The following is a 25,739-nucleotide window of genomic DNA, read 5'->3' as shown; positions in this document are numbered from 1 at the left end:
TTTTATTGTGTTTGTTTCTGATTGGTTACTCATATTAATAAAAAAAAATTTCTTTCATTGCGCGTACATGTTTACCACACTATAAAATATTATTTGCTGATACATAAAATGACAGTGTCACATGATGTTCCGAGTACACAGAATAATTACTCTTCAAATTATTCACTATCCTTTTACATCGAATGTATAAATTGCGACCAACCAATTTAACAGTCTACTTCCCACGTGAACAAATAGAGGTATGCTTACAATTTCCACTCCATGATCTACATGTCCCAAAGGAGCATGAAGCTTCCACCATGTCTGCTTTGTTGCTTTCCTTTCTTTGCCTGTTTGTTTCTCTTGCTTTGGCTGGTTTGGTCAGGCCTAATGGAAGTTGTTTTCGCTCAACAAAAGAAGCTTCCACCATGAATAATTTGGAGTTATGGGGTTTGGCCAAAATTGAAACCATCCACCTAGCTTACACTCCTTAACAGGAACAAATTAAGACTCAAAACGTTTGGTACATGGTGAATTCATAATATCCACAACTTGATTCACATTCATCATTTTGGCAATGGGATTCATTGTAGGCTCATCATATCACAGTATCACACACACTTGATCGAGTGTCACTTTCAGAGACAAAGCTGTGTGACCTTTGGATATCATACATAAGAATAGATGTGCGATTTTCTAATAAGAACCATCTTGTTGAAGAATAGTTAAAGACTTTTTAATTAATTGTTAATTAGATCTATTTTTCGATCACATTTTTTTTATCTCAACCATTTAGATAAGTTATACATATGAGTATATTAGATGTATAAATTTTCAGTTAATTTAGTGATCGTTAATATATCAAAGTATGTTAAATTAATGAATGAATCAAAACTGTTAAACATGAACCGTTGAAGTTCATAATGAACAAATCACATTTATGAATGCATTAACGATTATCAGTTTTAATGAAATTTTGCATGAATGATATACTCATGTCTATTGGCAAACTAAATGGTAGAAATCTAAATATGAAATCGAAAACTCGGTAAATCAAAGTAGTTATCAATTAGTTATTAACAAGGCGGTCCTCAGAAAGAGCCCTAAGAATGTAGTATTCAATCTTCAATGTCCCCACTGTGCTTCCCTTTTCTTTTGTTTAAGCTCTCGATTTTCCTGGGTTGATCGACTTTACTGGGATTTGAGCCGGGGAGGCTTATGATGTACCAGTCCTCCTCCTCTTTTCTTCTCCATAATTCAATCTTTGAATTCGCTTTTGCAGATTTATATTTCTTCTTGTTTTCACTTTATGAAAAGGATTGCACATCTTGTTGTGTACTGAGAACGGAACAGAGTGCAGCAGCTGCTTAATAATTCTGCCGAAAAGCACCTACTGTTGAAAGTTTCCACCAAGTTTTTTAACTTGCCGAGCAAGAAGAAGGTTGAATATGCGACTAGAACAGGCTTTTGTTTAAGACTTGAAGAATTGGACACCAGCTGTTGTGCAGTGTTGGGTGTGTTTTTAAACGTCGATGTAATGATCAGTAATGACTACCTCTTAGGCAGTGGGGAGGATTTATGTACTCTTCATACTAAACTATATAAGAAATTATCAGAATTATAACTTTAATCAGTTTCATGGTTAATAGTATTTATCTCAATCGTTTTATGTGGAAAAATGAATAGGACTGCCTTTTCTTAAAGGTACAAGCTCTTCCATATTAAAATGCAATGAATGATAACGCCTGTAATGTTAATGTTGATCATTGAGTATAATAATAACCCCTTTATCCAATGATCTATCATCAATTTCATCTTCATATTGTTCATTAACAAAAACGCGAGAAGAAAAAAGTGAGAAAAACTGTAATCATAAAACATTTGATAAAGTGTAATCTCACATTTTTGGGAACGACGCATAGAACTATAGATACCGATATTTGTGATACTCGATGACGCATGTATACTAGTTCACCTAAGATATTGCATACGATACATGACCGAACAGTAGTTATGTATCACATCATGATACTAGATGGAGCAATGAAACCACACTAAACACGCAATAGTTTTTGAGGTAAAATTTGCCAGTTCCTGGGTACGAGTTGGTAGAAAAAGGATTGCAATGTCATAACAGCATACATGAATACAAAGTTGCCTGATTTGCAGGCATTCGTGTGATATATAGCTGGATGGATTGGCCAATTCGGGTCACCCCAGGGAAAGAGGCCACCATTTAGGTTTAGGAAGAGAACCAGCTGGCTCTCACTCTTAAGCATCAACTTGCAATTCAAAACCAACAAAAACTTGACCTGCTATGGAAGAGTAGTAGCCAAAGCAGGAGAATTACTCAAATGCTTAGTACTTATCATTATCTTAATCAAATTTTTAACACAGTATTACAAAGTGGTAAGCGGCGCCTGATGCATACTCTTTGACCTTTAAGCCTTGTTTGTGTATAAAATAGTGCTCAACCTTTTGTTTTGTCTACGTTGTAATTACTTGATCACCAATATTCTCATCTCCTGGGTCCCCGTGGAAGACTATTGGAGAGCGCAATGCCCTGCTGCGTTTCACAAAACAAGAACCCTTTGGTGTTTGTTTGGTTTATCATATTCAATTATTCATGGTGGATGTCTGTTTGGTTAGGGATTTAAGGAGCTTGCATGTTGGAGACATCAACACTTAAAACTAATGTCCCTCAAACACTCGGGTCGAGTTTCAAGAACTTGGGTTATGTTCAGATATTTCAGCAATGAGAGGTTGAAGAAGAAGGGGACCGCAAGCTCATTGTCATCTAATTCTCTCAAGCAACTTTGATGAAGCTCAGTCCCAGAAGCAGTGAATAGAGTGGGAAACTGGAGCTACTTGAAACGCTGTTACTAAATGATTGGGGTACGTGGTCCTCTTGAACTTGAAGGAGTGACAGATCGATGCTATTAAAGGCAAGCAGAATATGACCTAGATGACCAAAATCACATAAATTCGGATTGCTCAAAGTTTATATCGTGAAAGTGATTCTAGTACGAAGGGTGCAGTGCACACCAATTGCAGGGTCTTTGGGGCCAAATAAGCCCTACCAACTTGAAACTTCAAAACTTGGTCATCTTTGGTCAGCTGATATGGTAGGAGAGATGATAATATTAGCATAGGTGCAGGGTTCAATTCCATTAACCTCACCACTTCCACTCTTTCTTGCCCTCTTAATGGCGTAGTTAGTTCACAGTAATCGTTTTGAGCTGTCAGTGCTTTGTCACCCCATAAGCACCAGGCATATGAATGTGCAGTTGAGAATTTGAAAACCATTTGTTAGCATTAGGGTCCGAGTTGTTACGTCTGTGGACATGGATGCAATCAAAGATCAATGAAGCTCTAATCACTGAACTGAATGGACAGCTACAAAGATCATAATGCAAAACGCGGTATCTAGTCACAGCTCACAAGCTCAAAACTAAATGAACATGAATAGCTATGACGAGGGAAGAAGCAAAAAAAATCAATAACTAAACTTGTAATGCAATCATGAAATGCCTGTTGTAGTACCAGATAAAGATGACAGGATGAATGTTGGATGAGAGAATTTAAAGGCTTCTAACTATGATGTTTTCACTAGTATGGTCTAAACTGAAACAAGTAAAACGCCCCACAAGGATGAAATGAAGATAAAGGGATAGGGACTAGAGACTGTGACATGACTATGGTTAAATTCTTACCTGAAATGATTGAATGGTCCAATTATATGCAAGAATCAGATGATCAGATCTCCCCATTCATAAGCATGGGGACTTGAGTGTTCCACATCATGTGTGTTGCGATAAATCATGGGGTCAATGAACAGAAGTGATTAAACGAAGCACTGTAGATGGTCCGCAATTTCTCAGTATATTAACTTTCTATAAAGTACAACCTTAAATAACTACAGAATTGCCTCATGCATGTACCTCATAGTTTCTCTCTATACTAATTAAGTATATATCATTTCTGATCTTTCAGTTTCTCATTCTGCAGGTACTTTATTACTCCATATGCGGTTGTTCCAGCAAGAAACAAGAGGACTGTTGGCGTAAAAGATGGATATAAATACTTCACAAACAATTTATCCCACTCTTCTGGAAGGAAGCCTGAAATGCAAATCAACAAATTACTAAAAATATGAAAAAGATCACAAAGCTTGCTTTGCGAATTCAATTGCAGAATGATGTGCATGTTGCCTTCATACAGAAATATCCACATGCAAAGCAATTAAAATGGACAATATACTGCTAGTTCAAATCTGTAAAGAACTGATGATTGACACTTACATAAGCCGAGTGGTCAGCTAAACAGGTTATAGTCTGAAGAAAATGGGTCGCAACATGTTATATGTACGTCAAAGACAAACTTTTGAACGACACTAAAGGTGTTCAGAAAGTTATCATTGTTCTGGTCAATCTTAACTGATGCTGGCATTATAGTGTGTTAGTTGAGAGTCTTGATCATCCGGAAAGAAGATCAAAATGGCATTTATAATTCTCCAATTTTCTGTGATGTCAACAACTGTGGTCTCTAGTTACGCCACAAATTAGGACAAACCATCCAGTGCAATAGCCACAGCCGAAACATCTAGACACAAAACTAAAACAACCAAAGATGCAACAGAAATTCACCACTCTAACAGACATCCAAAAAGGTCTGAGTTGCAAATTTGGGTTATTTTGGATACACAATTCTGCCTTTATCCTTGTAACTAACTTAACTTTCACACCAAACCATACCTCAATCAACACTAAGTTACTCATAACACTAAAGAATTGACCTTTCAGCCATGTTGAACTGTCTACAACAGTAGAACTTAATCCGATTCTAGTAAAACTACCAATAAAAGTTTCATTATTTTCACAACAACAATGTAATCACAATTCTCCAACTTCAAAAATTACAGACTTAAAAAAAGTGAAGTAACCATACCTGAAGTAGCAAGAGCAAGACCTTCAACCAGAATCACACCACCAAGCCCCAACCAAGCCACAACAAAAGCACCCTCATTACTCCCCATCTCATTCGCCTTAGCCTCTTCCTCCTCGCTAAACAGCACCGGCTTCTCCACCGGCGACCGCCGTATAATCTTAGCCCTCCCCGCCTTCTTCTGCTTCGAATCCACACTCGAATTTTCCCCAGAACTCGCCGACGACCCGAATCCCATCCCCTGCGAACTGGGTTTCTTCGCCGGGACCTCCGACGCCTCTGTAGGTGGGGTCTCGCACCTCACATTGAAACGCGCCGTTTTGGTCAATCGGAGCTGAGGAAGAAGATGATAGGATAGCGCCATTTTCGGTTTTAGTCCGTTGATCCTATAATTTCGCTCCTTTAGTCCATTTGCCCGCATAAACGACATGTTGTTTTTAGCGCAAAAGTCATGTTTACCCCCACACATCCATTTATATCACCAAATTAATTTATACTCTACCCCAATTACCTACGAATTTACACCCGAGCGTGCAATTTTTAACATCTTTACTTAATCTAAACTCCAATAGTTATATGAATCCAAGCGAATCCAAGTAGAGACACTAGATCATTTGCACAATATGTTTTCTAACATATTTACTTTGCATATACAGGTCATTATAATCGCATAATTGTGTAGGTATGATTTAGTTAGTATCTTAAAAAATTCTAGTCTAGAAATTAATTTACGCTGATAATTCATATTAAACCGCTTATTTTCTTAATTATAAAAAGTTAATTGAGAGATTAAACTCTAATTACTGTCATTAACATTCAAAAAACATGGATATAAGGTTATGTCTTACTAAATATACTACCTGTAAAAATTATTTTCTTTTTCATTTAAAAAAGAATTTGATATATTGGGGTCGAATTTTTTTACAAATCACATATTCTCAATGTTTGACAGTTTTTTTATAGAGGTTGACTCTCTCAGGCGCATGGTGCTGCATCTATAAAGTTTCGAACTTAATATATTATTTAAGTCACAACAGCCCATTACCACTACTGCATGTATCCACGGCACTGGTTTCACCTCCACATAATCTGGAATTTTTTTTTTTTATGAAAAAATTCTGGTCCCTAAATTTTAGCCAAATATTTCTCTCTGTTTTTAACCCCAAATATTTGCTTGAATAAAAACCTCGGTTTTCCATTAATGGACTGTAATGGCTTCACTCTTCACTCTCCACTACCCTCCCTCGCTTTTCTCCTCCCATAGAACCCTCCTTCACTCGCCAAAACGACGCCGTTTTCGAGCTCATATCTCAGTCAACGCCGCATCGAAGACCGGCGCCGCCGTCGTTTGGCTGAAGCACGACCTCCGAGTCGACGATCATCCAGCTCTCCTCGCCGCCGCTGACCACTCCGGAGCTATTCCTCTCTATGTCTTCGACCACCGTATTCTCTCCCGTAAGTCTCACCGTGTATTTATACACCATGTTCAGTACACGAATGCGTATAGACGAATTGATATGGAGTTTGATTCAAATGTGTGTAGGGTTTGAAGATGAAAGGCTGGAAATGGTGGTGGTTGCTTTGGAAGATTTGAGAAAGTGTTTGAGAGATAAAGGTACGAACTTGATGGTGAGATTTGGGAATGCAGAGAATGTGATACAAGAGATTGTGGAAAAGGTTGTTAATTTTTTTGTTAAACTTGTAGTGAATTTTAGTTTTCGATTAATTAGTGAGTATGAGAGTGTAGTTGAAGTAATGAATGGACTCATTGTGGAGGTTTGGAACAGGTTCGGAGTGTGAGCGCTGTGTATGCCGAGGAGGAGGTGGAGTATGGTTTAAGGGAGATGGTTGGTGCTGTCAAGGACAGATTGGGAGCAATGCAGCCTTCTGCGCCAGAGTTTGTGCTGTGGAGGACGCCGTTTTATGATGTGAAGGTAAGTTTCGGTTGTTTTGGTTGGTTACTTTTGGTTTATGCTGAGAGATGGTGATTGTGTGGTTGTGTGATTGTGTAGAGCTTGAAGGACATTCCTGATTCCTACAAGGACTTTACTAAACTTCGGTTGCCGATAAAAATGCCGCTTCCGCCAGCTACATTTTCCGGTAGTGCAGTGGAGTTGGACTGGGGTAAGGTTCCTAGACTCTTAATGTTTCTGCTTATTCATCTACTTGATTTTCTTTTTACTGTTTTCAGTGATTTTAGCTAGGATATGTTTTGTAACAAGTACTGATGGTAATGGTAACTGTACTATGATTTAGGTCCTATGCCGACATTCGGTGATTTGAAAAAGTTTGTAGATGCAAATCCATGCAAAATGCAAGAGAGGTGGACTTCAATCAAGGTAATGATGTCTGACATAGTATTGATGAAGAACTTCTAACGTATGGGAAAGCAATGAAAAGAAAAGTGAAAACCATTCTTGGTTTAGGTGTGTTCAGGTCCAGTCAAAGATTCGTGATGAAGTATTTGTCACCACTAAAGGAAAATCTATGGGAGGTCAGACAAGCACAGTATTGAATTCTTTGGGTGCATACTTGAGATACTTGGATGGTGAATCACGGGATGACTTCTGGCAGAAGTATGTGGTCATAATTTCTGAATACCTTTTACATTATAGAAGGCCCTAAAACAATGATATGTTATCTTTCAATTCATAAATATATTAAGCGGAAGTTTGTTTGACACAATTATGTTGCAGGGTGCATGAAAGGATGCCCTATGCTGAAAGCCGGGATGGAGCTTCATTTAATACTCTCTTTGGTACGGCCCTTTCTCTTGGCATCCTATCCAGGAGGAGAGTATATTTTGAAGCTATCAAACACAATAAAGAACGAAACCGTGGATTTCTATCTCCTTTTGGTTCAGGGGCAACAATTTCTGCAGCTGTTGATTCAGTGTGCTCAATGGAGGTGCTATATCAGTTATGAACAGATCACATATTTGTATTCCAACTGATTGATTCTTTTGAGATTTACCTTGTCTGGTTGATAAATTATTACTCACTTGCCATTATTAAGTATTGAGATATTGTTGTGGCAGTGGTATTGGCTTGTGGCTCTCAAAAGTCAGATGAGTGACAATAGAAAACATCATATTCGTATCTGGAGATGGAAAGGCTATCTAATTCAGGTATTCTGTTCGGAGGTTATCTTTTGCTGGTCCAATGAATTCCCTTGGCTTCTTATCTGGCAAACTACTTTGCTAATTTGTACATGTGGCATATAATCTTTCATTATTGTACTATCCTGTTGTCAGTATACAGTTGTTGGTCATGAAGGCCCCGCTATTCTGCTTGTGCATGGTTTTGGAGCCTTTCTGGAGCATTACCGTGACAACATAGATTGCATTGCTGAAGGTGGAAACCGAGTTTGGGCCATTACAATATTAGGATTTGGGAAATCAGAGAAGCCAAATGTTGTGTACACGGAACTCCTGTGGTCTGAAATGCTTAGAGATTTCATTCTTGAAGTTGTGGGTGAACCGGTGCATCTTGTAGGGAACTCAATTGGCGGTATGTTGTGTAATAAAATCTATACTTTGTCTGATTGAACAGTCATTGTGATCTTCCTTTTAGCATGCTTAGACATGCGAAAACAGTTTTTGTAGCTTATTCGTCTTTGGTCACTATTTTGTTTGTTTGTTTGTTTCCAGGTTATATTATCGCAATTGTTGCTTGTCTTTGGCCTGCTCTGGCCAATTCTGTTGTTCTTATTAATAGTGGGGGTGAGATTATTCCATACTTCTCTGCGCCATTCACTAAAGTAAGTCTTATTAAAAAGTGCAGGATCTTTTTTTTTTCTGAAAGATAGACGACTTTATAATATGTTCTCCTTTTCAGGAAAGAAGAACGTCAGGGACTTCGTGGCTGGGTGCTCGATTCCTTTTGTTTTACCTAAGGTTTCAACTCAAAGACATAGTTCAGAAGTGCTATCCAAATGTAAGTCTGTCTTTATGGCTCTCTTATATTGCATCACTCATGTGGTAGTTCCTTTGTCTTATTTTAGTATATTTGCCGAGTTTTGTGCAGAAAACAGAGCGAGCGGACAACTGGCTTATTGATGAAATGCTAAGAGCAGTATCCTTTTTCCTTGAGTACATTTTATCAGTTGTGAACCAGAATCAATGTTTTAGTTTTTTTTATACAGCTTTCAACGGCATTGCTTATTTTGTCAGAAACTTCCTTAATCTAAACAACAGTCATATGATCCTGGGGTGGCAGTGGTCCTAGAAAGCGTTTTTAGCTTCAATCTCTCACTTCCTCTTAACTATCTTCTAAAAGAATTCAAGGAAAAGGTTCTCATTATCCAGGTAACAAGTAGAGAAAATTGAAATGACATCTCCCTCCTCCATCATATTATTTTTCTTTTGTCCTTTTCATCCTTACTCAAACAATTTGCTATAGGGAATGAGAGATCCAATATCCAACTCCAAATCAAAAGTGGCTATGATCAAAGAGCATTGTGATGGGTTCTTAATCAAGGAATTGGATGCTGGTGGGTAAAACACTACAGAAAAGTTCTCTCTCCCACTGCTCTTCTAGTTTATGCTCTAAAAGTCTATAAAACTTTCTAGAAGTTAATATTTCTCATTGTTTGTGAAATTCCAGGTCATTGTCCTCATGACGAACTGCCGGAGGAAGTTAATTCAGTTATCTGTGAATGGGTAGTAACCCTGAGTAGTAGACGCCCTGTTGGGAGTTTAAGTAGGAATCTCATGTAAGTTAATAGTTTGTTGTTTTTTTTACCAGTGGCTGCATAATGCCAAATTCTCAGTGTAAAATCAATCCCTTGTTAGTAAAAATCTGTCAATCATTCAAATTACTTTGTACGGTATATTAAATCATGGAACTCTAAACTTGCGATAATGGAGATGTCGATAACTCAAGGCTGTGAAAATTCCACGAGCCAGTCCAGTGTTGTGTTCAACAATGAGTTAACTCGCCACAGTTTTCTGCACAAGAGCTATTCCACCAGAGCAACAGCTAAACCTTACCATACAACTGACGAAACTGAGTAATGGACATTAATCATCTGTATCTCTAATTCCCCCTCTAAACGTTTTGGTTTGTTCAAGGAAGCATAGCGCCTGTGTACATCTTTAGTGGTTCTCTGAATTCTCTCCTCTAATCCATATTGGGGAAGCTTGTATAACTTCTCCACCGTCTTCCTATATTCTGCAGCACAAAGATGAAGCATTATTCAGCGATTTGAAATAGTGGTACTGAAGTGTCATAGTAACCAAAGTAAACCCAATATTACCTTTCAGATCACTCCAAAGACTAGCTGCATCGTGGTTGACGGGTGAACTTATATTTGGATCTGTAAATTGACGAAACATGGAAGTAGGTACCTCTAGAAGAATATCCAGGTCGATTTTGCCATGTCATTGGTAGCAAGAACCTCCCACATTGGGGTGAAAAGGAGCCGGGCGGTCGAATTTGACGAAGGGCGGTTTGAACGGATAGTCGTTGGGAAATTTAAGGGAGAGTCTGTCCTGTTTTCCTTCAAACACTGATCCTTTACCTCCGGTGATGCTCCCTTTACACAACATTATAGTGTCCTTTACAGGAAAGGCTGATATTCCAGAATCACACTCACTCACCTGAAATTCAACTTTAGTTTCTTAAACGAATACTGATACAAGGAAGAAAATATATATTTTTCGGGTTTGATTAATCAAATTTATAACCAATGGAACAAATTTCAGGGTAGACACATGATCACAAAAAAAGAAGAAGAAGAGAGAATGAGTGGTGTGTCTAACCATTAAGTCCTTTAATTCAGATTGTAGCCTGCATTGTGAATTAAAAACAAATGTCCAAATTATCATCAAAAGAAATAAATTTTACCGAATATCAAAGTGAGATGATGACTGAACCTTTTGATTGTGGAATTTTCTGGAGTCGTCCGGGATTGTGGCTTGGGGTTCGGGAGGTCGGCATTCGACGGCAACAGTCGTCATCCCGTAGCAGTGCAAAAGCGTCAGGTATTTCAGTAACGCCGGTGCTTATTTCATTCATCCCAATTTGCCAAGGGGGTGTAGAGGACATTGTTAAGCAAAATTAAAATTAGGGCTTTTAATTGAGGCGCAAGGAAGGAGGTTTACTTGTTTTTGTTATATTAAGTAAAAAAATATGAGACTTGTGTCCAACAGTTTTACTTATTAGCTTCCGAGGTGTGGGAGATGAATTCTTTTCACTCTTGTATTGCTGATTTGGTTCCAAGTCGTTTTTGCATTAATGTGAGGAGAAGCCACAATTTGAAGTCCACCCAAAATCACTCGGATCTAATGTTTCAGCTTAATATGTATTCGAATTGTTCTTTCAAATCTTAACTCTTCCCCAGGAATTTCATTTCGTTACAAAGACAGGTAACATCAGGAACTAATCCTCCATTACAGTCCCTTAAAATCCCATCTCCTACGAGACCATTTAACAAATCATCTGGTTCTTTGGCGCCACCATGCTGCAAGAATCTGGTTCTTAATGCAGTTCCTGTCGTTAATGAGAGTGGATCTTCCTGACACAGCTTCTGCCATATCGTAGCAGCAAAACATTTGGCATACAAGTAACTATAATACCCTGCAAGAAGAATACATATATCAGCCAAGAGAAATTTTTACAGAATAAGATGCCGTATCACTGAAATTGAATAAGCCTTCCAGCCACTAAGTACATCGGAAGCTGTGACATTTGGGGATACAAATTTTAATAGAAATTCATTTATAAACAGGAATTATATGCTCTGGCAATCTGATATCTGTTAAAATCCTGATACTTTGGAGTGATTTATAGCCACAACCATAACTTATCACTAGATCTTGTTCGTTGATGTGAATCTTGTTTAAGTTGTGAAGGTCTAGTAAACTCAACATTACTAATTGATAATGTCATTCTTTGGCATTCAACCAAAGTCGAAAAGTTTGAAAATTTTCAGCATACCTGCGCCATAATTCAGGAGGTGGTTGAATCGGGCCTGCCAGTTTGTGCCCTCCACATGCTTCCAACTAGTATACTCTCTTTTCAGATCCTCAACAATAGAACTTGTCGATGGGCTTGGTTGTTCCCCAAACAATCTCTGATCAACGGCAGCATAAAAAACCTGATAAACAGGAATACAACAACAAAAACATATATCAATCTCCTTTGCTAGTAATTTTCAGGTAGTCATAGTGTATCGCGAATTAAGGGATCATCTATCGTTTACCACTCATTCATTTGTAAATAACCTGACGTAGCAAATCTGTGGCAGAAAACATCTTTCTTGCACCTTGCATTGAATCTACTAATTTCTCCGGGATGATTTCCCCGGTTGAATAATGTTTAGCAAATGTCTTCAAGACTCGATGATCCCAAGCGTAGTACCTTGCGTATCAAAATAATTACTATCAGGTTCATAACCAGCCTACTCTCTCTGTCATGATTGTAAGACTTCTAAAAGGAGAAAAGTCATAGTCATACGCATAAACAAGACTGATTTCAAATATATTCAACTACATTTTTCTATTAAATTTTTTATAAAGAATAATGGACAAACTCACTCAAAAAGGTTGGATGGAGTTTCTGCCAAATCAAGAACCACTCTGGTACCTGAAAAGTGTTGATAGTCCTACACAAAAATTGAGTTGCAAAAGTAAGAGTTTATAAACAAATGGAGGCATAGAGCTGGCCTCCCAGTCATAAGGTACTTTCTAGAATACCGTTCTTGAAAGCAACGAATGAAGAGCATGCCCAAACTCATGAAACAGAGTTTCCAATTCCCAATGATTTAGCCTCACAGTTGATGAACTACTTGAAGAAGAAAAATTGCAAACAAGGGCAACGACCTGCGAGCAAAGTAAGAGTTTCTGATGCATGAAAAACAAGAAAAAGGAATCATCATTAAAACCCAATCCAGTAATTGCCTCACAGAGAGGGACCAGCTCTGAACTCTCTTTAGACCAGAGTTTCTCTGAAGCAAATGCAAATCAATCAAAGTGACAAATGTTCAAAAGTTACTTTTTTAGGGTTCAGAAGTACTTTCAGCCCTTACTTTGCACCTGTTCCTTCTTAATGGTTAAATACAGCTAAGAATACAGTTGATTCTTTCTGAAAAAAAAAACATAACTCAACAAGAACAAATATGTTTATTGACATACAGGAAGTTGATATTCTGTTTCTGAAACACTGCAACCACCTTTAACTGCAAAATGAGCACACCCGGGATACTTGTTGTTCCTTGAGTACAAATCCAGATAGAGATACCCTAAATCACCCTGTTTAAGCACGCAGATCCTAGTCAATAATCAGGAAGATAAAGCAAACTAAATCATTACAGTGATCTCCAGATATCACATCTATATTTAACAGTGAAAATACCTCTTCAGGATGATGGAGAGACATTTTAAGCACATCTGGATGCCATGATTCACCTGGTGCCATTGGCACGCTATGAAACCTTGCACCAAACAAGGACTCCACGAGCCCTTTCAAACCGTTGATACATTGAGGCAGAGAAAAGTATGATGCTACAACCTGCATAGAAGGGAAGAGAGTTAAAGCCTTCATTTCCTTTGTGACCCTCATAGAATGATTGTCTGCTAAGATAGAAACAACTTTCAAAGAAGATGTTGCCATCACCCATGTTTTCCTTAAAATAAGATGGAATGAAATAAAACAAAGTCGAACAGCCTAACATACTGAAGAGTCAAAGTGATAGGCAGAAGACTTCATCATTGCTGTGTAGTATGCCTCGTCCCAAGGTTCTAAATCTGCATCTGTCTGACCACATTTTTCTCTCTTGAAGGCCTTAATTTTATTAAACTCCTAAAGTTGAGTTACTTCTCATTAGTACAGGAAAGCTGCAATTAATCTTCAGCCCAATAAAAGGTAGAATTATTTCGAACAGAATAATGTCATATAAAGGACTTAATACCTCATTGGCGGTTGGCCTAACCATCTTGCTCAACTCTTGCAGAAAAGACATCACAACTTCTGGTGATGAAGACATGTTTGGTTTCACAGTAAATTCAGCATAAGATCCATACCCCATTATCTGCGGTTACAAAGAAAAACAAAGCATGCACATAAGTAAAAAACTATAATTGAAAGGCAATTCCTACAAAGAATTAAGTTCTACAGATTGTCAGAGATAACCAAACAAAATGAGAAGATGTTTCCACGAGCAGTATGGAATATTCCCAGAAAGGAAGATTTCTTAGGAACCAGAAGCATATACAAATAAATTTAATTATCCAATTTTACATTTAGAGCTGTAGGGATAGGGGAACCCACTGGCCCCTCCCACCTTATGGGGCCAGGCACCAACTATTCAAGTCGATCCCAATGAACCACTAAAGAATAGGAACACAACATCCCCTAATATAAAATAATGACTAAAACATGAACGTCAATACATAACTAAGAACAAATGATGTACAAGCATGTCGCACCCAATTACTGAAGTTTCATATAAAACTCATTCAGTGAATCATTAGAGATTGCTTTGAAAATTTACACTAGAACTCTGGGTGTGCTATATTTGAACACTTGAAGAAACCCCCAATAATGTTTTGGCCATCCTATTACTAATTATTATTTATATTCATAACCATGTAGGATATTTGTCATGAATTAGAAAGGGAAATAAATAACCTGAGCTAGCTCATGGCGGGTAGCTATAAGATTATCAAGAACGCGAAGGTTTGCATGAGGAACAGAGTTTCCTTTTATATATGCCAATTTCCTGACCTGAAAGCAATTTAGGTTTGAAATTAGTAGTCAAATTGCACACTTTGCTCAATTCACCTAGTTTGTTGCAGTTCTCTTAATCCCTACTGTATTGAAGATTCAGAAAGCAGGAAAAATACTTTTTTCAACATTGAAGTTACCTCATCATCTGAAGCCCATTGAAGAACGGAAGATAAAGTGTGTATCTGTTTGTATATGAATGCCCTTTTCTTTCGTGGCACCACTGTGGCCCAATGATCCAGTTAACGTTGTAGATCTGGAACGGTAGACGGGATTGAGGAGATGGTGCAAACTTTGTGGCATATGTGATGCTGGAAATATATCTACAGTACCTGGGTCTCTGATGATATTTTCACTGAACCTGCACTCAGAAAGAACTTCATTTAAAGGAAAAGTAACGTCTCATAGGCAAGCTGTTTTTTAACACTAATATATCTGATAAATAACATAGCAGAATAAGAAAGCAGTGTAACCAAATTCTCCACCACGTACAAACAATACTTAAGCTCCTCTAAGCATTAACTAATGAACCAGATGAAACTATGCTCATGTCACTTAACAAGAATAGATGTGAAGGAGCCCTAATCATAGTAACAAATGTACTTTTGTAAATGCTAAGGCAGTTCTGAAAACAGAGTGCAATTTACGTTATCATTTTCGCAAATGTAGTACATAAATACACAGGGAAGAAATCATGAGAAGTAACATTTTCATTTTGGTAGTGAGACGTTATCAATAAAGTCAATGTGAAGATAGGTTAAGTTTGCACGTACTCTCTGCAAAGTTCTGAAATTTTAATATTCAGCTGATTCACTCTATCCAATTTCTCTGCAAAACAAAGACATACATATTATTAGCCCGAAAAAAAAAACAGAGAGAGAGAGAGAGAGAGAGAGAGAGAGAGAGAGAACATTTGCAACAGCACAGTAATTAAGTGAAACAAAATGAAGAGTGTGATACCAGCAGGAACATGGATTCCACCCCTCTCAAAGTCAACGCGGAGGTAATGTGCCGCCCTTTGAGCTTCCTTGGAGAGCAAATGGCCCTCTTCTTCAGCTTTCCTCACAGCATTAAACAAAGTATGATTTGTATTCAGATACTATAACACAACAACAACAACAACAACAACAACAACAACAACAACAAAAAAGACAAATCAGACACAGGCAATTACTTACTGCAGAAGAAAATGAAGAAGAAAAATTCGACAACACAGGATTCACCGTCACCTCACATGTAGATATTCATTAATCCTCATCGAAGCTCTGTTTGCCTCTTCAACAAATTCCCTGACCCAATCGATAAAATCCAAGAAAAAAAAATTCAAAATCTGTAACTTTGACAAAAACAATAACTACATTACCTCCAAATACAGAAATGTAATATCGAAAAAGTCGAAAAATTTAGAGATCAATAACCCGTTTGGATGTGTATGTCTACAAAGTTCTGCAGAGTCTACCACACAGCAACCTATCAAATTGAACAATTGACACTATGCAATTAGCTCATTCACTCTTACAAAGCGATCGGTAAAGAGTAAATCTTGTAAAGCAGTAAAATATCAAAACTTACTGTGTTGGAAATCTCATCCATGGCTTTGATAATTTCAGCTGACGAAGGCATCCCGGAAATGAACTCAACCAGCTCGCCGGACCTGAAAAAATAGATTAAATCAAAATTTTGAGCTTGATTGAAATCCGCAGCTGATAAAATGGATACCGGAGCTTAGTTTGTAGGGACCTTTCGATGGCGTCGTCGACGAAGCGTTGGAAGCCTTTGGGGGACTTTAAGTGGTGGAAGCCGTAGAGACCAGTGGGGGTAGAGGAGTGGTGGCGACGGGTCGGGAGAGGGTCCGGATTGCATGATATGGTGGCGGATCGGAGTCGGAGCTTTGAGGCGGAGCTGCGGAGGAGGTTGAGCATTTTTGGCGGGCGGGTTTAGTGTGGCGGCGTCGTGTAGAGTGTTCTACTTGTGCAGTGTGTTTAATTACTTAAGCGCATACGGGTCGGGTTTGAATACGGGTTTGTATTCGAGGGATCCGATAGGGAGGGCTACAAAATTATTTAGTTTATTTCCGCATCAAAAATAATAATTTTTTTTCGACAATTAAATAAGAAAATTATGTCTCTAACACAACTACTTCCCAAATTATGGAATTACAACTATATAAAGCAAAACTAGTTAAAGAGAGACGACTATTGAGTTTAGGACATCTCAAACAGTAAGAGTTATCTTAGTAGCTATAAATAACTAAAAATTAACTATAGTCAACTTGCTAATGAGTTATGTTCTTATATATATTTAGACTCAAATTGAACCGTAAATTTAACGTTATCAAATTTAATGAAATTTTTTCTTCTTCTTAACTCTAACCAAATTTAACTTTACATTTTAACTAAAGGTAAACTTAGTACTTTTTTAGCTATTATGTTGGAGATCAAAATTAGCAAAAAACTAACTAAATTTCAATTTTTTTTTGAAATAATTAGTCTTTTGAAGATGTCAAAAAAGTGAAAACTAATTCACATAACATCATGTCTTTGCAACAAGATTAAAGAAAATTACGTTTCTAAAACAACTACATTCTAAATTTCAAACAAAATTAGTTGAAAGGGATATGCTGTTATCAGAGTCTGATAACCAAAAGAGTGTCATGTCTTTGCAATAATATCTATAATAAATTTTGTTCTTGAAAAACATATTTGGGAGTAAGAGAAGTTAGGGAACCGAGAAGAATAAAATTTCTTTATTTTTGAAAGGGGAACGAAATTTCTTCAATAATCTTAATTCTATTCTCAATTTTGTCGATACCAAACGTGTCAGCCTGTCAGGTTCCCTATGGGCTATGGCTATCCAGATCCCCAGCCGATTACAGTGGTCACGACCACAGAGGAACGCAGCCAAGTACATGGTTAGCGGGAAGCACGTTTCAAACCCGCTTAACCGAAAACACATAATTCGTGTCACTCTCTAACGCTCCATCCCCATTTTCGCGCGAAACGATCCCCAACACACTGACCCTTCCCTTCTCTCTATCTCTCAACCCCTCAAATTCCCATGAAGAATCCGAACCCGAACCCAAACCCGAACCCTTCTCTCCATGTCGAGCGATCCAAATCCAAAGCCACCGCATCCGACTTCTTCCACCTCCGACCCCGCCGCCGCCTCGTCTCCGACTCATCCCTCTCCGTCCAAAGCCAAGCTCCGTAAGATTCCTCCGATCCCGATCCGCCGAAGCCCTAGGCATTTGGCCGAGGTCAACGAAGAAAGCGAAGAAGAAGAAGCCGACGACGACGAAGACGACGACGACGACGACGATGACGATGATCTCCTGGAGCGTAGAGAGACTACGCCAATCCTATTAGCGGCGTCGCTAGGGCTCAATCACATCAGGACTCGATCGGCGCCGTCGCCGCTTCGATTCTCCTCCTCCGCCGGCGAGCCTACAATTCTCGGCGAGGAACCGAACCACATGAACTACACGGTCAAGCCAAATCCCCAACCAGGTCCGATTTTCGATTCTTTTAACTTTCTCCATGAAATTGTTGATCAATTTGAGTTTATGAATTTTTCAATTCTGAAATTAATTAGGAAAATGTTTTACAATGTTGTTGAATAGTGAAATTTGCACACTCGAGTCATTCGAAATCGATGAGAACTCCGTCGCCACTGAATCCTGTGTTGGAGGTAAAATTAATTTGTCTATGAATTTTTGCTTATGAATTAGTTGGTTGGTGTAATGTAGGTAGCTCATGAGCTTCACTGCAATTTGGTTTTATGCATATTGTATTCTTGGCAGGGTAGTCATGCCGGTCTCACAAAAGAAATGCAGTCGCCTCGGTTTCAGGCGATACTGCGAGTTACGAGTGGACGAAAGAAGAGGACACCTGACATCAAGAGTTTCTCTCATGAACTTAATTCGAAAGGAGTTAGGCCGTTTCCGGTGTGGAAGTCCCGAGCATTTGGGCACATGGAGGTGACATTACCCTCATGTTTGTATGTACATTGTTTATGTCTTTCGGAGTTTTAATTTTTGTTTGCATCTGATTCCATTAAATCTTGTGGCTGCTGGGATAATTTTTAAGGAGGTTATGGTGGCGCTCAGGGCAAGGTTTGAGAGGTTAAAGGATGAGGTTGATGTTGATTTAGGTGCATTTGCGGGTGATTTGGTGGGAACACTTGAAAAGTCTTCAGAGTCTCATCCTGAATGGAAAGAGGATTTTGAAGATCTGCTAATTGTTGCCCGGCAGTGTGCAAAGATGTCTGCTAATGAATTTTGGATAAAGTGTGAAGGCATTGTACAGAAGTTGGACGACCGGCGTCAGGAGCTACCAATGGGAGCCCTGAAACAAGCGCATACTCGTCTTCTTTTTATTCTTACTCGGTGCACACGGCTTGTGCAGTTCCAGAAAGAGAGTGGTTATGAGGAAGAGCACATTCTTAGTCTTCACCAGCTCAGTGACCTTGGTGTCTATCCGGAACAAGTTATGGATGGTGCACATAAGTTTAGTGGGAAAGATGCTACTGAGAAGCTTAAGAAATCTCGTGATCTAGAAAGAGCAAGTGAAGCTGATGTTCTGGAGGCTAGCACAGCCAGGAGCGTTGAATCTACTGGTAGCTATAGAATGTCATCTTGGAAAAAACTTCCATCGGCTGCTGAGAAAAAGCAAAAGGAAGCTGATACTGTTGATACACCATCGAAGGATAAATCAGAACATTTTCATGGCAAAGATAAAACAAAAACTTGTGGTGACTACCATACTGAAAATTCAGCTTCTCCACCATCCCATCATGAACACTTGGAGATTTCCACTAGTGAACAAAGAGTATCTTGGGTTTCAATTGGTGAGCCACAAAATGTTACATATGAGAATTTGATGATCTGTCGGATATGTGAGGTTGAAATACCAACTGTACATGTAGAGGAGCACTCTCGAATATGTACAATTGCTGACAGATGTGACTTAAAGGGCTTAACTGTGAATGAAAGACTTGAAAGAGTTGCTGAAGCTCTTGAAAGGATAATGGATTCTCGAATAACAAAAAATGTTGATTCACACGAGCCAAGTGTAGATGTCACAAAAGTGTATCCATCAAGTCTCCATGAAGATTTTATTGCCAAAAATAGGAAAAGTATCCCTGAAGATTTAGATGACTCATCTCCTAAACAAAATGAGATGCTTCCTCGTTACCCTGAAGAGATGCTTGATTGTGTTCCTGATGCTGACAATTCTTTTGTCATGGAAGATCTAAATATTATCACTGACATGTCATGTGAAGCAAGTTCTGCTTTGACACCTGAACAAGGCACCAGAACCTCTTCAGGGGGAAGCTCCACGCCAAGATCGCCACTTCTAACTCCTAGAACCAGTCATATTGAAATGCTGTTGAACGGAAGGGGTACAATACCAGAACTTGAGAATTGTCAGCAGGTGCCATGCTTATAATTCTTCATCAGTCAGTAATTTTGCATTTTTGGCAATACTTCTTTTTCTCTCAAACTCGAATGTCTCATTAATTGTATGACTCAGCAGCTGAAAGTTTTATGTGTGAATGCACTTTCCTGTAAGAGTATCTGGATTTTGTAAAACCCTTTTTTTCGTTTTCTTTTCTCAGGTTTTACTTGTATTCAAGTTCTTAGTTCTTTTCACCTTCTGAGTGTCTAACTACACCCCTAGAGTGCAGCTCTTGTGGTGTTCTATGGCTAGACATGTCTGCCAGTTAATACATGCTTAGTCTCGTGGCTTGTTGCCTTTGTTTCATTCTATAGTATACAGAATATTTTCATCATTTGATTTCTTTTGTTGGAAATGTCATGACCTTTATGTTATGATGTCCATCATGTTCTTAATAATCAGACCATGGATTGACAGATACACAAGCTACTGGATATTGCTCGTTCTGTTGCAAATGTTAGCAATTGCGAGTACAGTGCATTGGAGTATATGCTTGACCGACTAGAAGACCTAAAATATGCTATCCAGGACAGGAAGGTGGATGCCCTTGTTGTTGAGACGTTTGGAAGACGCATTGAAAAATTATTGCAGTGAGTTGAAATCAAACTGTAAACTTTTTTGTGATTTATAATTTATTCAAATGGAAATTTCCTCAGAAGGTTGTCTCAATTTGGCCGTTAACAAATTAGTGAACTTTTACTTCTATACCTATTATACTTTTCATGTTACCACAATGATCGATTATTACTTGATATCTTTGAAGCATCACTGGTGATATCAAATTTTGACTGTACAGGGAAAAATATGTGCATCTTTGTGGGCAGATAGAAGATGAGAAATTGGATTCATCAAATGGTATGGCAGACGAAGAAAGTTCAGTGGAAGATGATACAGTTCGTAGTCTACGTACCAGCCCCATGAATCCGTGTTCTAAGGATCGAACATCTATTGAAGACTTTGAAATAATAAAACCAATAAGCAGGGGTGCATTTGGACGAGTTTTTCTTGCCAGAAAACGAGCAACCGGTGACTTATTTGCTATTAAGGTCTGCCTACTTTTACATACTTATGAAAATGCTGAACACTGTTTCTTTTGCTTTCCATATTAAAAGGAAGCAAAACTAAGGACATGGACTTTTTTGCTGTTTTCAGCATTCAAGCTTGAGAGAGTCTGTTTTCACTACTCATTATGGTGTAACATTTTTTATCAGGTTTTAAAAAAAGCTGATATGATTCGTAAGAATGCAGTTGAAAGTATTTTGGCAGAGCGTAATATCCTTATATTGGTTCGCAATCCTTTTGTGGTGAGTGAGCCAAAAATTGTGTTTGTACTAAGAATTCATTGCTAGTGTACATCTGTTTAAGTATTCTGACATTCTGATGATGAGCAGGTCCGATTTTTCTACTCCTTCACCTGCAGGGAAAATCTTTATCTGGTCATGGAGTACTTAAATGGTGGAGATCTTTACTCTTTACTAAAAAATCTAGGCTGCTTAGATGAAGATATGGCCCGTATATATATTGCAGAAGTTGTAAGGAAACTGATCTTCACCTCCCCAGATTCATATTTTTCTGTTCAATCCTAAAGTTTCTCATATTCGTTGATGTTAAACAGCATGACTGATACCCTCTTCTTTCTCAGGTTCTTGCTTTGGAGTACCTGCATTCATTAAATGTTATTCATAGAGACTTGAAGCCAGACAACTTGTTGATTGGTCAAGATGGTCACATCAAGGTCAATATCTTGCTGTTTTAGAATGTACAATGCCAATAGTACAAGCATTGTGGCCTTCTATCATCATCATTAATATAATTCCGCATCTCACATTCTAGCAAGTTAAGGGATGTTTATATCTAACAAAAGCAACCTCCATCAACCTGAATTTAGAGGAAAGTAGATGAATGATTTCATGTTTGCCTGTTAGTCTCTATATATTGTATTTTCAAGCATACTTGGCTTTGTTGCTTTTTTATTTATATTTAAAGACAGGTTCCCATCAGCAAGTCACTTCCTCTGAATCCTGGTTAATAATTTTGGTTCACCGAGTATTGATGAATTTCCTACATTTGTAGAAGTATAGCAGCTATAGTTGCATCGTCCGTTTTTTATTAATGATGGTCATGCAATCTATGTACTACATGGTGACTACCTTCGGTTTTGTCAAATTTCATTTTGACATGTATAGTTGCTGCCTTATTTTCCAACATGTTCAGGAAGTGAAGTTTATGCATACACCATGAAGACTTTAGTTGTTCCCTCTTAAAACTGCTAATATATTACCGTTACAGTTGACAGATTTCGGTCTCTCCAAGGTTGGTCTAATCAGCAGCACGGATGACTTATCAGGTCCATCAGTTGGTGATACTGCTTTGGTTGGAGATGATGAACCGAAAAGTCCATCTTCATCTGAGAGGTCACAGCGCCAAAAACACTCGGTTGTTGGCACCCCTGATTATTTGGCACCTGAAATACTTCTTGGCATGGGACATAGTGCAACTGCTGATTGGTGGTCTGTGGGTGTTATACTTTTTGAGCTACTTGTTGGGCTTCCACCATTCAATGCAGAACATCCTCAGGTAGTGGATCTAAGTTGCAGAATAGCTTATAATGTGCATCATTGACTTCTTAACATCTGAATGAATTCCTTTGATTCTTAGAACTGTGACTTTTTTAATCGTTATTTTTAAGTCAAAACCAATGGGGGACCAATTTGACAATGTACTTATATGTTTCTTTATTGCAGAAAATTTTCAACAACATAATAAACAGAGATATCCCCTGGCCTAAGGTACCTGAGGAGATGAGCAAAGAAGCATACGACTTAATAGACCAGTAAGAATAATATGAAGAGATCTGTTCAATTTCTGGATGTACTAGTTACAACACTAGTGTGAATATCTGATACTAACAAAATTTGTCCGTCCTTTTTGTTTAAAAGAACTCTTTTGTTGGATTAAAAGTACCTGCAATCCTCTCATTTTTCAAAGCCGCTTATCTTCTTTATTCTCACTTTTCCTCCACACTCCTTGTTAGATTACTTACTGAAAGCCCAGTTCAAAGACTTGGAGCTACAGGTGCTAGGGAGGTAATTTGTTGAATAAATATTTGACAGAAGTTACATGCACGTTACGATGATGGTTAACCTAAGTGTTTGATTTCTCTGGCAGGTTAAGCAGCATATATTTTTCAAGGATATTAACTGGGATACACTTGCGAGGCAGAAGGTCATTTCAAGTTATCTTTGTTGAAGTTTGAATTGATTTTCATAAATCAGTGATACGTGAGACTCCCTTTATTGGCTGCAGGCTATGTTCATACCCTCAACAGATGCACATGACACAAGTTATTTCATGAGCCGGTACATATGGAATCCAGAAGATGAGCATGTTAATGGAGGCAGTGACTTTGATGACCTAACTGAAACATGCAGCAGTGGTTCATATATTCAAGATGAAGATGTAAGATGTTTCTATATATTATATTTTCAATTTTAATGCACATTGAGCTTATATGGAATTACAAGGGATGGAAGCATGCCCCCAAAAACTGAGGTTGGAAGTGACTTAAAAGTCTTTTCATAATGATGCTTCGAAGATTAATAGTTTAGCTATAAATGTCTGTCAAATTAACCATCTGATCCAAGTTTGACTCTCTTACACCCTAGTGACATTACTGGCCGGTTTGGTGTTCTGACCATCTGTATCTCTTACACAGGGGGATGAATGTGGTAGTTTGGCGGACTTCAGTGCTCCGGCCCTTGACGTGCAGTACTCGTTTAGTAATTTCTCATTTAAGGTATGTGCACAGAAATGAAATGTTGCGTAAATAGCTCTTTATCTCACCTCATCACATTCCAATTTCGAGCTGAAAGTTTTGCTTTCTGTTCTCAGAACTTGTCTCAGCTGGCTTCCATCAATTATGATCTTGTCGTGAAGACCAAGGAATCATCAGAAGCCTCCAAGCCATCTGTTCCATGACAACAGAACTTCTGCAATAAGCCTTTAACCCCTACAGGCTCCAATCTAGTGCTCTCATTATCAGCTTCTTCACATATAGTTTCTTGAAAAAGTCTTCAGTTGAAAATATGGGTTAGTAACTGCCTCATCCGTTTGGTAAAAAACAGTTGTTTTTCCAGTAGGCAAAGGTAGTCTGATCGAGTTTGAATCTAGTATAGTTGGAATCATCCACTTATTTCGTTGCACTTCATTCCATTGCAAATGATCTTTTTAGTCTCTCTCTTTTTCTTTTTCAATCTTAATCACGCGAGTTTCTTGTATATATCGTTTTAGTAGAGAAATTTTTGTACCCTTGTTTTGTTAGTGAGCTCTTCTAAAATCGGCAGTTAAGCATCATATTCTTTCTAAGATACATATCTTCTTGTCTAAGAGCAGCTCGAAAATTTAGAATGCTTCTTTGCTCATAATTCATTTGTTCGTAAACCAAGCAGTAAGATAAAGCTTTGTTGTGTAATGCGCCGTAAGGAATACGAAGTGGAGGTCGTGTGGAATGCTTAATTATGCAAGAGAATTAACGGCAAGTGATACAAGGACGCACTTGGTTTTTTGATTTTTCCTTAGTTTACAAGTATCATGTGTATTTGTAAGTGGGGATTTAAACTAAAACAACGTGTTTTGAATCCTTGGAAATGTGTTATATGAATACGGTGCTCTATTCTGGTACGGTATATTTGATTTTTGCCTTTATTTTTTACACAATCACATGAAGCTAAATGACCTATCTCTTTCCAATTAAAACGGTTAGGTCATCTTCAACTTAAAATGCTAAAAAAGACTGAGGGCTTAGGACTAAAATTTTACCCCTTTAAAGTTGAATTATTCATCGATGTGATATCAATCGTCTCAAACCCGTAAATTATATTTTAAGATTTTAAATATGTCATTATATGTTTAAGTGTTATAATTTAGTATTAGATTCTTATTTTTAGTAATTAAGATTATTTTTATAATTAAGAAGGCAATTCGAATATTTTAATTAAAATAATTATATTTTCTCACTTTCAAATTTTAGAGTATACCTCATTTAACTGACATGATAGTATAATATAAAAATGATTGAAGCAATCACATTGCAAGTTGTTCTATCTAATATAGATTTTTTTTAATTCAAACAAGTTGAGACCATTCTTAATTTTAATTATTAAAAGTACAATTAATTATATTATTTAATAAAATTAAAATTTTATTTGACTAATCATTAAAAATTAAAACTAATTTTACTAATTATTAAAATTAAATTAATTGTTTTAAGAATCAAAATTAAAATTAATTGTACTAATGAACAAAGATTGAGACTAATTGTATTAATCATCAAAATTAAAATTAATTATATTAATCATCAAAATTAAAATTAATTGTAGTCGATAATACGTGGAGGCCTATTAAATAAAAAAAAAGAGAATAAATAAACAAATAGTTGAGGCAAGTTTCATATGCCATGAGTAGCATCAGAGCCACAACCTCTTTCCTAGGGTTTTTGCAATTGCTTTTCTTTGTACCTCCATCTCATACAATCATGTCTGATGGTCAAGATCGATTTTGCAGGTGCGGCCGGCAATGCTGATATCTTGCACCAACCATTCGTCGTTGGCCGCTTGGTTGGGATGAAAAAAAAGCC

General features: G+C 37.7%; 4 protein-coding genes and 1 pseudogene across 4 annotated transcripts; 2 read left to right on the top strand and 3 right to left on the bottom strand.

Moving 5' to 3' along the window:
* Positions 1 to 3,806: 3,806 nt before the first annotated feature.
* LOC126802958 (protein LPA2) lies at positions 3,807 to 5,293 on the bottom strand. The gene is made up of 2 exons (XM_050530680.1): positions 4,927 to 5,293; positions 3,807 to 4,100 (listed from the first exon to the last, which is right to left on the bottom strand). The coding sequence occupies exons 1-2, from the start codon at positions 5,285 to 5,287 to the stop codon at positions 3,955 to 3,957; spliced, it is 507 nt and encodes a 168-aa protein (XP_050386637.1). The 5' UTR covers positions 5,288 to 5,293; the 3' UTR covers positions 3,807 to 3,954.
* An 841-nt stretch (positions 5,294 to 6,134) lies between these two features.
* Positions 6,135 to 9,814, top strand: LOC126803813 (uncharacterized). The gene is made up of 15 exons (XM_050531546.1): positions 6,135 to 6,378; positions 6,467 to 6,600; positions 6,711 to 6,857; positions 6,936 to 7,047; positions 7,180 to 7,262; positions 7,360 to 7,499; positions 7,620 to 7,830; positions 7,961 to 8,050; positions 8,177 to 8,432; positions 8,573 to 8,682; positions 8,760 to 8,858; positions 8,949 to 8,996; positions 9,119 to 9,229; positions 9,324 to 9,414; positions 9,528 to 9,814. The coding sequence occupies exons 1-15, from the start codon at positions 6,135 to 6,137 to the stop codon at positions 9,638 to 9,640; spliced, it is 1,989 nt and encodes a 662-aa protein (XP_050387503.1). The 3' UTR covers positions 9,641 to 9,814.
* Positions 9,815 to 9,909: 95 nt separating this feature from the next.
* LOC126803812 (ubiquitin-conjugating enzyme E2 20-like) lies at positions 9,910 to 10,882 on the bottom strand (annotated as a pseudogene).
* A 296-nt stretch (positions 10,883 to 11,178) lies between these two features.
* LOC126803904 (mitochondrial intermediate peptidase, mitochondrial) lies at positions 11,179 to 16,590 on the bottom strand. The gene is given in 18 exon segments (XM_050531628.1): positions 11,179 to 11,501; positions 11,862 to 12,021; positions 12,149 to 12,284; positions 12,461 to 12,528; positions 12,620 to 12,745; positions 13,058 to 13,174; positions 13,278 to 13,433; positions 13,599 to 13,724; positions 13,834 to 13,953; positions 14,553 to 14,648; positions 14,789 to 14,831; positions 14,833 to 15,009; positions 15,422 to 15,476; positions 15,609 to 15,747; positions 15,883 to 15,937; positions 16,067 to 16,117; positions 16,219 to 16,302; positions 16,389 to 16,590. Coding segments are annotated over 18 exon segments (2,142 nt in total). The 5' UTR covers positions 16,571 to 16,590; the 3' UTR covers positions 11,179 to 11,250.
* Positions 16,591 to 17,663: 1,073 nt separating this feature from the next.
* Positions 17,664 to 24,446, top strand: LOC126803903 (probable serine/threonine protein kinase IRE). Its single transcript, XM_050531627.1, has 16 exons — positions 17,664 to 18,154; positions 18,268 to 18,335; positions 18,448 to 18,624; positions 18,734 to 20,080; positions 20,522 to 20,694; positions 20,901 to 21,150; positions 21,316 to 21,408; positions 21,496 to 21,636; positions 21,747 to 21,839; positions 22,394 to 22,681; positions 22,849 to 22,937; positions 23,139 to 23,190; positions 23,273 to 23,329; positions 23,411 to 23,563; positions 23,820 to 23,900; positions 23,996 to 24,446. Exons 1-16 carry the CDS (start codon positions 17,749 to 17,751, stop codon positions 24,080 to 24,082), a joined length of 3,555 nt encoding a protein of 1,184 aa, XP_050387584.1. The 5' UTR covers positions 17,664 to 17,748; the 3' UTR covers positions 24,083 to 24,446.
* Positions 24,447 to 25,739: the final 1,293 nt, after the last annotated feature.

The sequence above is a fragment of the Argentina anserina genome, chromosome 7 (genome assembly GCF_933775445.1).
Source record: "Argentina anserina chromosome 7, drPotAnse1.1, whole genome shotgun sequence".
NCBI classification, from domain to species: domain Eukaryota; kingdom Viridiplantae; phylum Streptophyta; class Magnoliopsida; order Rosales; family Rosaceae; genus Argentina; species Argentina anserina.
The sequence above is the reverse complement of the archived record's forward strand: the minus strand, read 5'-3'. Positions and strand labels throughout refer to the sequence as shown.